At 36.0% G+C, this 15,376-nt stretch overlaps 1 protein-coding gene across 1 annotated transcript in view; it reads right to left on the reverse strand.

Moving 5' to 3' along the window:
* LOC142240066 (uncharacterized) overlaps positions 1-15,376 on the reverse strand; it is a 66,694-nt gene that overhangs the window by 34,251 nt on the left and 17,067 nt on the right. The window contains exons 12-22 of the mRNA XM_075311786.1: positions 14,038-14,124; positions 13,868-13,986; positions 13,622-13,684; positions 13,495-13,579; positions 11,289-11,474; positions 8,499-8,598; positions 8,029-8,119; positions 7,717-7,810; positions 3,154-3,423; positions 1,530-1,668; positions 1,238-1,415 (exon numbers count right to left, since the gene is read on the reverse strand). Of these exons, the coding sequence (XP_075167901.1) occupies positions 1,238-1,415; positions 1,530-1,668; positions 3,154-3,423; positions 7,717-7,810; positions 8,029-8,119; positions 8,499-8,598; positions 11,289-11,474; positions 13,495-13,579; positions 13,622-13,684; positions 13,868-13,986; positions 14,038-14,124 (1,412 nt within the window). The remainder of the gene's footprint in view (positions 1-1,237; positions 1,416-1,529; positions 1,669-3,153; positions 3,424-7,716; positions 7,811-8,028; positions 8,120-8,498; positions 8,599-11,288; positions 11,475-13,494; positions 13,580-13,621; positions 13,685-13,867; positions 13,987-14,037; positions 14,125-15,376) is intronic.

The following is a 15,376-nucleotide window of genomic DNA, read 5'->3' on the forward strand; positions in this document are numbered from 1 at the left end:
ATTCCGGAAGTGGTGCAAAATTGGCTCAGAATTTTACATAGGGCAGAAGTATCCGCTGCATTGCTTCCTCATTAATTCTTCAAATTTATTTTCTTAATTTCTTACTTTTATCTATACGTAAGCAATTCCAAGCCTGCCGAGAAATGGGTCTGTGCATTTCTAAACTATTTTTTTGGAAATTACGTTTTTTGGCTTGCATAATGAGAAAATTTATAAATTTGCGAAATTTGCCAAAAAAAAAACAGCCTAAAACAAAAGTTGAGAAGTGAAAATTAAATCAATTTCAAAAAGGTAATTTCTTTACATTAAAAGTAATGAAGAATTTCCAAATGTTTTTCTGGCTATCCACACAATATGGTTAGATCACGTATGCTATCAACTTCTATGTGGAAGCTTTTTCCCGCTTCCTTTAAAATTCCGAAAAAAATTTGCTTTCTGCCACCAAAAAATATTCTAATATATCATAGTTGCCATATTTTCTATCAATATGGCAACTCAAAACTAATAATGCGAACTATATTTTTAGACATTTGCAAGAGGATCTATACACTGGAGAAAGTGGGGGGAGGGGCAGCGGGAATAGGCAAAGAAGACCTTTACAATATGAATGGATATTTTTTTTCCTAACTGCGTAGAGATGACTGCCTGCAATTGTTGGTATGATATTTTATGACTGAGCCTGTAGGCTACAGTGTATATAAAAATGTGAGAAGCTAAACCTTCATGTGTAAACACATACCAACATACTTTATGTATACATGGATATGTTTTCTTCAGCTTTCTCACAATATGCACGCATATGGTTGAAAGGTTAAATTTTCATTGTGAATTGCAACATTCTCCATATTATTAATGAAGATGGAAGATGTCATTAACTATTCAAAAAAGGTAGAAGAAGCAGAAACATAAGAGATAAGAGAGCGAGAGAGAGTTATAACGGTAGATAGCTGTGACAATATGCTAGTAAATTGATGGCAATTAAACACTTGATGGGAGAGGGGGAAATGTTTATTAACCTGTTCAGGTATTTTTTGTTTAGAAAACTCACACACATCCAAACACTTGTACAAAACATACATACACTCAAATACCATGTATATTTCAGATACATATGTATGTACATATCAATGTTTCTGTATGTATATAATTTTTATTTCTTACTTGACAAAAACCAAATGTTAGTTACATTAATAGATAAGTACTATTAGCGTCATTCTGAAATCTATTTTTAACTTACCTGGGTAATATGACATTTCGCATTGACCCAGAATGCTTAGCATTACAATAATGGCCACAAGTGTTTTCAGGCATACTCCACCACCCACAGTTAACATATTGTTGGTTTTTTTTTCTTTGGTTATCTCCTTTAAGTTTTGTAAATTTTCACAGCAAACAAATATCTGTTGTTTTTTTTTCTATTTCTAGTAAATTTTCTAGTTTTTTGTTATTTCTTCACTGACTCTTCACAATTTATTATGTTGTATTATTTAAAACTATATCAATTATGATTCTATATATTTTTATTCTGCTTCCATATGGTGGCCGGTCATTGTTGCAATTCGAGCAGAGCAGGCCCCAGTGATGGTGAGTGCCTTTAACCTTTTGGCTTGTTGGCAATTATTGATTTTTTTATACAACGTTTTGAAATTTTCTTCTCTTCTACCCTCTCTGTGGTTTGGTGATGTAGTATGACAATGAGAGATGGCGAGAGAGGGGGGTTTGTTAACTTATGTTGCTTTTAATTTGAAATAACTACTTGTTTTTTGTTTTTAATATTTTTTCTATATATTTCTTTTGATTTTCTTTAATATTATAACAATTTTCTCGTTTGTCGTCGTATATGTTTTATCTGCCTTGAGTTGTTAAGAGGAGGGGTAAAATGTGTGTGTGTATGGAGGATTTTATGATTTTCTTCTTGCTGCTTAGTTGGCAAAATGTTACTTTAGGGTGTGTGTGTGTATGTGGATGTGTGTTTATTCCTTGCCTTTCCTCCTTCAGTACTGTTTAGGTTAGGTTTAAGACATATGTGTGTAAGATGGTTATGTTAGTGCTTGTTGTTTTTGCTTTTTTTCTATTTTTTTTTGAACTGTGTAATATTTAATGAGCTTTTTCGTGCGTTTGATTTTTTTTGGTTTATGTTTCTTCGTTACGATACGTTGTCGTTCAGTGTTCCCGTGGTACTGTTGTTCGTTTCGCCTTTCATGGCTTCGCAAGCCTACGAATGACTCGTATTTCGCCTGTGACGCAAAATGTTTTAACACCTCCGCATTCTGCTAACATTGTGAGCTGAGGTCTTAGTGGACACATTAACTTTGTACTTATATCATGCCCTACCACCCCCTTAGAATAAGAGAACAAGAGACAATTTAGTTCGGCAATTGGTTTGTAACAAGAATGACAAAGGATTGCAATGAAAATTAGAACATGCTCGGTTCCAAAGATTTTCTCTGCTAATGATTTTGGTATTGATTCCAAACCAAAGAAACGGTAAGAATACCTTTAATACCCAATTCTATTTTAAGTTTGAGTTTTGCTTACTTAATTCTAGGAAAAAAATTTTTATTCGTTTCATGTGGTATCAAAATTTTTTTAAAGCAACTTAAATTTCCAAATTCAAAATCGACTGCAAACAAAAAATTTGCACGTAAGAAACGCCTTTTATATAGTAACATATCCTATTTTTGAAAGCTTTTTTTGCATTGTAGTCAAGATACAAAAAGTCAAAAGAATTTTTAAGTTGGTCTTATTAAAGCTAAGTTGATCTTAGTTCAACGAAATTTTCTTTAATGTACAGATACCCATGTTTAAGTCGAATCACTTAACTATAAGGTAAAAACGACTTTATTGAAAAGTTTATCGACTATTGGGCAAAGAAACAAAAATTTATATCAGAGATGCTTCGCATTCGTATTTTAGGGAGATGAAATCTTTATCTTCACGACAATATATTTTTTTTTCCAGTGTAGTTCAGTGGTTTGTCTCCTATCAGTAATGATTTTGCTCACTTCAGTCCGATCTGAATGAAATGACTGAAAAAATCACAACCGCACTCAAAAAAGTTTACTTGGAATTTGGTATTGATTCCGAGCCAAAGATGCGGCTTCTTTAAAATAAAGACAGTTTTTGGGGAGTTATCTATCATCTAGTCTATACTCTATGCAACTTGGTTTTTTATCTCCGATAGGCATATCATTAAGCAATCTTTGAATCCTCTTTTCCTCAGAAATAGAGAAACGGTCGATGAGACGCTTCTTCATTTGAGTGTACGCATCGCTTGGTGGTGCCAAAATTATGTCACTTAGTTGGGCCAGTAATTCTGGGTCTAGGCAATACTCGTACAGTGAAGTATTTGGACCGTTCCGTTGATATGTTGTAATTTGCGAATTGAGCTTCCAATTGCGCAAACCAGACGGCTGGAAATTCCTTCCAGTATCTTGGGATTCGTAGTTTTATAGTTGAAGGATGCGACATTGTAGATAAATTTCCTAGTTCGCCTGGATGGATTAGGTGGCAGTCCGATATTTCAGGCTCATTTAGACTATTCAGTCCATTTTGATACCACAGTGGTGAACTTCTCTGTTATCATTGAGTGCTGCCATGTTTAGCTCAATGACGAGGGACCTCCTTTTTATAGCCGATACCGAACGGCGTTACACATTGATGTGAAACTACTTAGAGAAGCTTTGAAACACTCAGAAATGTCTCCAGTATTATTGGGATTGGATAATCCACCGCAATCGCCTGTCTAGATTGTCCTTTGGACATTCTTTCCAAAAATTCGAATTAGAAACGAGTGTGGAAAAGGTCTGGGTCACTAATTTGTGGAGAAAAATATTAATACGTCTGTTTTATACAAAATTTCCTTAAGATTCTATTTTATTATACCCTCCACCATAGGATGGGGGTATATTAACTTTGTCATTCCGTTTTTAACACATCGAAATATTGCTCTAAGACCCCATAAAGTATATATATATATATATATATATATATATATTCTGGGTCGTGGTGAAATTCTGAGTCGATCTGAGCATGTCCGTCCGTCCGTCTGTTGAAATCACGCTAACTTCCGAACAAAACAATCCATCGACTTGAAACTTGGCACAAGTAGTAGTTATTGATGTAGGTCGGATGGTATTGAAAATGGGCCATATCGGTCCACTTTTACGTATAGCCCCCATATAAACGGACCCCCAAATTTGGCTTGCGATTGCTCTAAGAGAAGCAAATTTCATCCGATCCGGCTGAAATTTGGTACATGGTGTTAGTATATGGTCTCTAACAACCATGCAAAAATTGGTCCACATCTGTCCATAATTATATATAGCCCCCATATAAACCGATCCCCCGATTTGGCTTGCGGAGCCTCTAAGAGAAGCAAATTTCATCTGATCCGGCTGAAATTTGGTCCGTTAGTATATTGTCTAACAACCATGTCAAAATTGGTCCATATCGGTCATAATTATATATAGCCTCCATATAAGCCGATCCCCAGATTTGTCCTCCGGAGCCTCTTGGAGGAGCAAAATTCATCCGATCCGGTTGAAATTTGGAACGTGGTGTTAGAATGTGGTCTCCAACAAACACGCAAGAATTGGTCCATATCGGTCCATATTATATATAGCCCCCATATAAACCGCTCCCCAGATTTGATCTCCGGAGCCTCTTAGAGGAGCAAAATTCATCCGATTCGGTTGAAATTTGCAACGTGGTGTTAGTATAAGGTCGCTAATAACCATGCCAAAATTGGTCCATATCGGTCTATAGTTGTATATAGGCGATCCCCAATCACACAAAAATTGGTCCTTATCGGTTCATAATCATGGTTGCCACTCGAGCCAAAAATAATCTACCAGAATTTTATTTTTATAGAAAACATTGTCAAAATGTTATTTCAATAGAAAATTTTGTCAAAATTTTATTTCTATAGCAAATTTTGTCAAAATTTTATTTCTATAGAACATTTTGTCAAAATTTTATTTCTATAGAAAATTTTGTCAGAATTTTATTTCTATAGAAATTTTTTTTCCAAATTTTACTTCTATAGAAATTTTTTCCAAATTTTATTTCTATAGAAAATGTTGTCAAAATTTTATTTTGTCGAAATTTTATTTCTATAGAAACTTTAAACATAATTATATACGTATTTAATCTGCCTTTTTTAGTTTAATATATACCACGTATGGACTATGTGGTATGTATTACGGTGTTAGGAAGTTTTAAGATACCTTGCCATCGGCAAGTGTTACCGCAACCCAAGTAATTCGATTGTGGATGACAGTCTTCAGTAGAAGTTTCTACGCAATCCATGGTGGAGGGTACATAAGCTTCGGCCTGGCCGAACTTACGGCCGTATATACTTGTTTTTCATTTCTTTTGACAATACAAATATTGTGAATTCAAGGCTTACTATTTTAAATTATGATTTTATAGGAAAAAAGTAAATTAAATGTATGTATGAAGGTGTATGCTACAAACTTATGTCAACTTTTGTTGGAACATTACTTCTCAGCCAATTTACCCATTCTCTTATTGTTAGCATTTCGGTCTGACAAAAACGCTACAGTGATTAGGTTATCGTTTTGCGATATTAAGTTCTAAGTCTTCTAGGAATATACTCCAAAACCCACTTGTCCATCTAATTTGGACCCATCGGTATAGAAATCTATATAACATTTAAATCCATTTCCCTTAAGGAAATTGGTTTAACAGGTTGGCTGATAAGTCTGACACATAGATGGCGTCGCTAGTATTAAATGCATATTATTTTTATATAGTACCGACCTTCAAATGATTCGTGTCAAAATTTGACGTCTGTAAGTCAATTAGTTTGTGAGATAGAGCGTCTTTTGTGAAGCAACTTTTATTATTATGAAAAAAATTGAAAAAAAGGAATTTCGTGTTTTGATAAAATACTGTTTTCCGAAGGGGAAAAATACGGTGGAAGCAAAAACTTGGCTTGATAATGAGTTTCCGGACTCTGCCCCCAGGGAAATAAACAATAATTGATTGGTATGCAAAATTCAAGCGTGGTGAAATGAGCACGGAGGACGGTGAACGCAGTGGACGCCCGAAAGAGGTGGTTACCGACGAAAACATCAAAAAATCCACAAAATGATTTTGAATGACCGTAAAATGAAGTCGATCGAGATAGCAGAGGCCTTAAAGATATCAAAGGAACGTGTTGGACGTATTATTCATCAATATTTGGATATGCGGAAGCTCTGTGCAAAATGGGTGCCGCGCGAGCTCACATTTGACCAAAAACAACAACGTGTTGATGATTCTGAGCGGTGTTTGCAGCTGTTAACTGGTAATACACCCGAGTTTTTCCGTCGATATATGGCAATGGATGAAACATGGCTCCATCACTACACTCCTGAGTCCAATCGACAGTCGGCTGAGTGGACAGCGACCGGTGAACCGTCTCCGAAGCGTGGAAAGACTCAAAAGTCCGCTGGCAAAGTAATGGCCTCCGTTTTTTGGGATGCGTATGGAATAATTTTTATCGATTATCTTGAGAAGGGAAAAACCATCAACAGTGACTATTATATGGCGTTATTGAAGCGTTTGAAGGTCGAAATCGCGGCAAAACGGCCCCATATGAAGAAGAAAAAAGTGTTGTTCCACCAACGCACCGTGCCACAAGTCATTGAGAACGATGGCAAAAATTCATGAATTGGGCTTCGAATTGCTTCCCCACCCACCGTATTCGCCAGATCTGGCCCCCAGCCACTTTTTCTTGTTCTCAGACCTCAAAAGGAAGCTCGCAGGGATCGCCGAAACTGAGTCCTATTTTGAGGCAAAACCGAAGGAGTACTAACAAAATGGTATCAAAAAATTTGAAGGTCGTTATAATCGTTGTATCGCTCTTGAAGGGAACTATGTTGAATAATAAAAACGAATTTTGACAAAAAAAAAATGTGTGTTTTCTATGTTAGACCGAGGACTTATCAGCCAACCTGTTATATAGTGGCAACCCAATAATTGAGGCTCACTTCGACTTTAAACTCCATTTTGATATCACTTCTCTCTCATCACTGAGTGCTGCCCGATATGATTTATGTTTACCTCAATGGCATTTTTATAACCGAGTCGAAACGGCGTTCCACATTGCCGTGAAACTATTTAGAGAAGCTTTGAAACACTAAGAAATATCACCATCATTACTGAGAGAGGATAATACCTTCCCATCCAAAAATAACATTTTGCTCTTGAAACATGTTTGAGGTGATCATATTCCTTCTTTATGTCTATATGAGCCTAAAAAATATCAGGCAGCCACTAAATCTAATCTAACCTACAATTTGAAAAAATAAGTGAACAATACAGTCGTATACCACCATTATATGTTATAACCTTCTACCTACTCTCCCTACAATAGAGAATTAAATAAAGCGCCTGCGCCATATTTTAAAGCTTTGTCCAACAACACATCAAGAGTGATGTTCTACAAAAGGGGAGGACAATGTTCGTTAGGCATATTTGTACAAGGGTAGCGAGAAGGCTCGGCATAAACTTTGAGTTTTCGAACATTGTGTGGTGTCAGAGTAGAGCTTCCATCCTATATTCGTGTATTTAGGGGACTTGGAGCAACAATTTGCCAAAAAAAGCAGGAGTGTATTTTGATGGCGTACATACACCATTCATTCCGAACTATTTTCTCTATTGTTGCGGCACTTTGTGTACTTGTACATGCATAACGCATACACTCACACGCTTGTATGTGTATGCATGGGAGAGTGCACTGTTTTATTTTTAGCCAAATTCAAGGAGGTATTGGGATAGGACATAGGTAAAAGAGAACAGGCTACAAACAAAAAGAGTAAACGGAAATTTTCATCAATGAATTTTTTTGGTGTGCATGTATTTGTGCCATCTACGTCGTTCTTTTTTACACCTTTTTCGGATAATAAGCGCATATGCGCATTTCATTGTACCCGGGAAATTCAATGAATTTCGATTCCATTAAAATGTAATGATATCTCCTCAAGCAACACCGGTGCCACCTGCAACAGCAACAGTAACCACCACCACCACACACCACACCAGAACCACCATCATCATCATCAACATTCACACCAAATTTTTGGGGTATACCATCAAAATTCAAGACAGCCTATTTCATGTTTGACATTTGTTGGACATGTAGCTGATGCGTGTTTTATTTTCGTCCATTCAAGGTGAGATAAGAAAATTGCCAGGAAAGCAACAAACGGAGTTTTATTTTCTATTTTCACTTGTATGTAAGTGTATGTGTGTTTAATGCCATGATATAAGGTGTTATACATTTGTATTAGTTGATAATTATGAGCTGATATAGTTAAGAGTTCCAGGAATATTTTATGTGTTTCTATACATCTACTATAAGGCGGTATATTTCATTAATAAATTTTTCTTAATCGATTTCCGCTTTCCTTCTGCAAAAATGGATGGGACATTAAAATTTGCTGAGAATTTTTAAACAATTGGTTGGTTTCTCCTAGAGATTTTTATACATGCAATGGAGAAGGGTTAGTGCTTGTGTCTGCAATACTCAAAAGGAAGCGTATTAGATTCACACCATTGCTTAGGGTGAGTTTAACGATATTCACTTGTCTGCACAGAAAGAAATTTCACGAAAATTTTTCCAATTAAAATCTTAATTGAGTTTTAAAAAATATTCAATTAAAAATTTAATTGAATCAACAAATTTTTTAATTGAAATAAAAATCAATCACACAAATTAATAGTATCAATTAATTTTTTAATTGGATCAATTAATTTTTTAATTGACTGTCAATTAATTTTTTAATTCAATTAAAAAATTAATTGGATCAATTAATTTCGTGATTGAATCAGAAAAATATTTTTTTGTGTGTGCAGGGACCCAAAGTGTAGTTCACAATTTTCATTCAATAAAAATGAAATTTACCAAAATATGCTTTTAGGTTATGGAGATCGTCCATGTTTTCGGAAGAATTGAAGTCCGATAAGTATTTAGACAACAAACAAATAACAATTTGAATATGTGGCGATACAGGATGGCTGGTATGTAATGCATCAAAGTAAAGTTATAGTTTTTTTTTTTTTTAATTTATTATGTATATAAAAAGCAAAATATGTCGCTAGCTGATGGTCTCCCATACTCATCTTATGTTTACTATTAGTTTCGTATAATTTGAATAAATAATAATATAATTTCGGAAATAAAATTCTAGGATAAGTTTAAATTTGTTTGAATTGGCTACTTTTGGTATAGGACGGAATGCACCTCTTGCGAAAAAATTTCTTTCCATAAGAAATGCATTGCCAATTCGGTAGCGTTCAAAAAATTTCGGTACACCGAAAGAATTCTCTTCGTTAATTTTACGAAGAATTCTTCATTAACTATTCTTCCTGAATTCTTCATTAAAATAACGAAATTTTCATTCATTTTCGTAAATTTTACGAAGAACATTTTACGAATATACGAAACTTCTACGAAACATTCTACATTAACTTTTCTTCGTAAAAAGTTCGTACTTTTAACGAAACTTTCTTCATATTTCATGAATTTTGTGAAGAAGTTTTTACGAATATTTTACGAAACATTCTGCGTTAAAATTTCTTCATAAAAAGTACGAAACATTTTCTTTGAAATAACGAAGAAGTTTCATTGAAGTTGTAAAATTTCCGTTCGCGGCATTAAATTGTCTTTTATAATGTGATTGAGTGTATTCCTTTATTCTATTTTTTATGCAAGTCTATGCTACTTCTCATTTAGGTGATAGCGCGCTATGAATAAAAGTGAAGCAATAAAAAATAAGATGTAAAGTAGTGATGTCATTTTTCACACTACAACCAAATGCACTTTCGACTATAAATTTTTTTTCTAAAAGTTCGAACATTTTTCAGAAAAAAGTACGAAAGTTTTTCATAAAAAGTACGAACATTTTTCATAAAAACTACGAAATTTTTTCATAAAAAGTACGAAACATTTTCATAAAAAGAACGAAATTGTTTCATAAAAAGTACGAAGATTTTTCATAAAAAGTACGAAGATTCTTCATAAAAAGTACGAATTTTTTTCTTACAAACTACGAAAATTTTGGAAGAACTTTTCTTCGTAAAAAGTACGAAATATTTCGTACTTTTAATGAAAAGTTTCTTTGGTTGTAAAACAATGACAAATTTCGTACTTTTAACGAAATTTTTCGTTCTTTTTACGAAGAAAATTCTTTCGGTGTAGCTGGTACACGCAAAGAAAAAAAAAACGTTTGGGAAACTTGTACCGAAAATGTTTTTCTTTTGTTAGAGTTTTTTGAATTGCTTCGAAAATTTTAAACTTTTATCAGCAAAAAAATTCGTTTGTTACAAAATTTTTATTTTTTCAATAAAAAAAGTTATTTTTGAAACAACAACACAGTACATTTCGTTTATATCAAACACTGTTCTTTTCTCACTTTAGGTCTTTAATAACACACTTTTTACAGTTCAAAATTTAATATAGTACAATGTAATGTTAAACATTTTTTCGGAATCTTCCGAACATATCTGGAATATATGTAAAAAAAAACTTTGGTCGAAGCAGGGATCGAACCCACGACCCTTGGCATGCAAGTCGGACGTAGCAACCACTGCTCCACGGTGCCAAACTAAATGTTTGTTTCTGTTAAATAAACTTAGTTTATTCGGTTCGTGGGCGCCGCAAGCTATGCTATATAAATATAACTTATATGAATAATTATCTATTGATGACCATAACAGGTACATAGCTCAGTGGTTAGTGTGTTGGCTTACAAAGTGCATGGTCCGCGGTTCGATTCTCCGTCCAGGCGAAAGGTAAAAAAAATTTTAAAATTTATAAAATCGTATAATTTCTTCTACATCGTTGTTATTACAGAAAAAGGTGTTAAGAACTAAAAAACCTCGTGGATGTGAGAAAGATGTGAGGGAAAATGCAATTAGCAAGAAAACAATGAGGAGGAAAGAATTATTTTTTGCGTGTACGCACATCTAATGGAAAGTTTTTTTTATAACAGGATTGTTGGCAACTCATGGTAGCAAACATTTAATTTATTACAGCCATTGTGTGTGTAAAAGCATGATACAATTATTTATGAGGTAGCCTTATTTCATCAGGTGACTTTGAACGGCTCATCAAAATGTCAAAAATATTGTTGTTGTAATTAACGTCTAAAATTTAAATTCTATTTGAGACATTTTGTATAACAGTCAAATATACGAGGTAAAATAGAGATAACGCACAATGGTTTTCATTTGCCACATGTTTGTCTAATGCCCATGTCTAATGTCCACCATCATACTCTTGGGCATAAGATGAGCTCTTCTTGCCAGCGGGCAAGTACTTAATTGTGCGATAGCCTCTTACACCATATTCAGCAGCCTTGTTTTGATGTACCGTAGCATCTAAGGCACCCAGTTTAACTTTTCCCCTTAGTTCTGTAGCTGCTCTAAACCGTTCACGGACCAAATATTTGCAATGACCGCACCTAGGGGCGAAAAATTCAACCAACCAATCAATCGTCTTCAGATTGCAAAATAAATTTATCAAAGTTATCGTCTGTCAATTCAATGACATCATCTTTGCCACTATCTCCACCAGAAGAGGTACGTACCACTGCTGCCACCTCCAAAAGCCGCTTGAACTTTTTTTCTTAGCTTCGGCCAATGCCGGCACCGCTAGCTTTAGCCGTATGCTCTCCATTGTATGTTAGTCCGTGGGCGAGCGTTTATTAGCACCAAATGTCTTGATTGTAGGGAAATCACGTAAGCCATACGGCCGCACCAAGGGGCGAAAAATTCAACCAACCAATCAATCGTATTCAGATTGCAAAATGTATTTATCAAAGTTATCGTCTGTCAATTCAATGACGTCATCTTTGCCACTATCTCCACCAGAGGAGATACCACTGCGGTCACCTCCAAAAGCCGCTTAAACTTTTTTTCTTAGCTTCGGCCAAAGCCGGATCCGCTAGCTTTTGCCGTATGCTGTCCATTGTAGTCCGTGGGCGAGGGTTTATTAGCACCAAGTCGCTGGGGGGCAGATCTGGAGAATACGGTGGGTGGGGAAGCAATTCGAAGCCCAATTCATGAATTTTTGCCATCGTCCTCAATGACTTGTGGCACGGTGCGTTGTCTTGGTGGAACAACACTTTTTTCTTCTTCATATGGGGCCGTTTTGCCGCGATTTCGACCATCAAACGCTCCAATAACGCCATATAATAGTCACTGTTGATGGTTTTTCCCTTCTCAAGATAATCGATAAAAAGTATTCCATGCGCATCCCAAAAAACAGAGGCCATTACTTTGCCAGCGGACTTTTGAGTCTTTCCATGCTTCGGAGACGGTTCACCGGTCGCTGTCCACTCAGCCCACTGTCGATTGGACTCAGGAGTGTAGTGATGGAGCCATGTTTCATCCATTGTCACATATCGCCGGAAAAACTCGGGTGTATTACGAGTTAACAGCTGCAAACACCGCTCAGAATCATCAACACGTTGTTGTTTTTGGTCAAATGTGAGCTCGCGCGGCACCCATTTTGCACAGAGCTTCCGCATATCCAAATATTGATGAATAATACGTCCAACACGTTCCTTTGATATCTTTAAGGCCTCTGCTATCTCGATCAACTTCATTTTACGGTCATTCAAACTAATTTTGTGGATTTTTTTGATGTTTTCGTCGGTAACCACCTCTTTCGGGCGTCCACTGCGTTCACCGTCCTCCGTGCTCATTTCACCACGCTTGAATTTTGCATACCAATCAATTATTGTTGATTTCCCTGGGGCAGAGTCCGGAAACTCATTATCAAGCTAAGTTTTTGCTTCCACCGTATTTTTTCCCTTCAGAAAACAGTATTTTATCAAAACACGAAATTCCTTTTTTCCAGTTTTTCACAATAACAAAAGTTGCTTCACAAAAGACGCTCTATCTCACAAACTAATTGACTTACAGACGTCAAATTTAGACACGAATCATTTGAAGGTTGGTACTATATAAAAATAATATGCATTTAATAATAGCGCCATCTATGTGTCAGACCGGGGACTTATCAACCAACCTGTTAGTCTTGTAAAAGTTTTAAGAGTTCTGTAAATAATCAACAATTTATTTGAGGAATACTTGGAACAAATATTAACAATTTTTAAAAGCGATTAGCTGGTTTAAAATTTGGGTGCACTATGTTCCTCTACACTCAAAAATTTTTTTTAAATAAATTTTTGCTACCGAAAATTTCGCGCATTCCCGGCGAAGCGCCCTCTGTAGATGATCGACACTTTGGTATTTTTTTGTGTCAACGGTACTCTCCAAAATACCCGATGCGCCAAAGACCAACGGATCGAGATCCGGAATTTTTAGCGGACATTGAGCAGCGGGAAGGAAACGAAGTATCTCATTTTTAAGCCATTTTTTTTTTACATGTATTGTGAATCTCAGGAAACGGTCGATGGGACAGTCTTCGTCTTCCTGCAGTTCACTGTTTTGACTGTTCCTTCACCAGCCTCAAACACTGCTCTGACAAATATGAAATGATCTAAGCAGTGTTTGGAAATTCCTATTGTCCAAGCTGTTTCTAGCAGTTTCAATCGCTGATCTACAAATAATAGATTTTTGTCACTTTATCCTCCATTCTAGCCATTTTGAGAAGATTGTTCGCAGACATTCTCGCTTCCTCCACACCAGAAGGGCACTTTAAAAACTAAAAAAAGTGAAGTCTCACAAAAGAAAATATTTCACCATTTTTTTTTTTGAATACGAAGATTGGGTACGGTACGTATTCCAATTCTATTTCACGGTGGCGAGGAAGGTGCTGCTCAAGCATTTTCAATAATTCGGCATAGAACTTGTGATAATATGTAAGGTAATTATTTGGACGAAGAACCAGAACCAAAAGATTTCGCCTTCTTCAAAGAACGTTCGCGGGATGTAGTCTCCCGGTAGTCAAGGTGGATTTTAGATAGAACATCTTCGCCTTCTTCGAATCTTGTTCTCCGTGGGATTCTGTTGATCCCGTGCTTAAACAGAGAAAACACAGATCTGAAATAAACTCACGATTGCGATTGTTGTTTGGATTGACCCATCACGCCGACAGCTTTCTCATTGGAATGTCTACTATACCAGCTATCTTCAATCCGCGTCCTACTAATGCCGTAAAGTAGAATCTTGTCACTTTATCGGTGCATTTGGGCGGGGTCCATCAAATTCAGACAGACGTGACTACGTTGAAACTCTTTATACCAATTTTTAAATTTAGTTATCAAAGGAGAAGAATCGCCGTACACAGCTTTATGCGATTTCCCTTCCAAAAACAATCGATATTAATCTATTTTTCGCTCCCGCTCTCTCCCTCTGGCTGGAATTTCGGCGCTATTGCATCAGATGGCAGCCAACGCACATGGTCGTGGGCTCAAACCCAGTATGGAACAACCACCAAAAAGTTTTTCACCGGTGGATTATACCATCTCAGTAATGCTGGTGACCTTTCTGAGTGTTCCAAAGCTTCTCTAAGTAGTTTCATTGCAATGTGGAACGCTGTCCGGACTCGGCTATAAAAAGGAGGTGTGTAAATATAACCATAGCGATAGGCGAAACGTTCTCGCCGCGACGACATATACAATAAGCTTGTCTGCGAAAAGTTCCTCTTTTCTTGTTACCGAGTATTTTTGATGGTCAATATAGCATGATTTTTCATTATTTCATAAAGGAGTTGAATAAAAAGTTGTAATGTTTTATTATTTGTTGAGTTATTTCAAGAAAAAGGAATTTGCAGATGACCAAGCAACAACAATTCTTAGTGGTGAGTTCAAAAACTTGATATCATTTTCTGCCAAGGAATTAGAATAGATTTTAATTTAGCGACACGGCGCTGACCGTTACGGTATTCCGCCGCGGATTCCCATAAGAAATACAGTTTATTTTTATTTATTAAAATAAAATTGATAATGAAGTGCTGAAAACATAGTTATTTCGCCTAAAGGTTGAATTACACACCCTGCGTCAATCCGTGCGTTGATGGAAGGGTTGATGTTTTCTGTTTGCGGCAGACTATTCGAGCTTTTGATTTCAAAGAGAAATTTCAACTCTTCAATCATCGGAACCATTGTACGCATTGAACGCATGGTATGTAATTCTACCTTAAAATTGTGAAAGGTATATTGGTGAACAATGTTTGACTTTCCAAATGGAATAAGGTGATACTTTTTTCAGATATTTTTCCAGACATGCTGCCTCCAGCGAGAATAAAAACACTGGTTGGCTGCAAAATATAATACTACGTTCGCACCAGACACGAAATCCTCGTAAACGAGGATTTTTGCCGAAATCCTCCTAGATCTCAGTAGATTTGCAATAGGCAAATATCAGCTGGCTGGTAGAGGATTTCAACAAAATC

The sequence above is a fragment of the Haematobia irritans genome, chromosome 5 (assembly GCF_050003625.1).
Source record: "Haematobia irritans isolate KBUSLIRL chromosome 5, ASM5000362v1, whole genome shotgun sequence".
NCBI classification, from domain to species: domain Eukaryota; kingdom Metazoa; phylum Arthropoda; class Insecta; order Diptera; family Muscidae; genus Haematobia; species Haematobia irritans.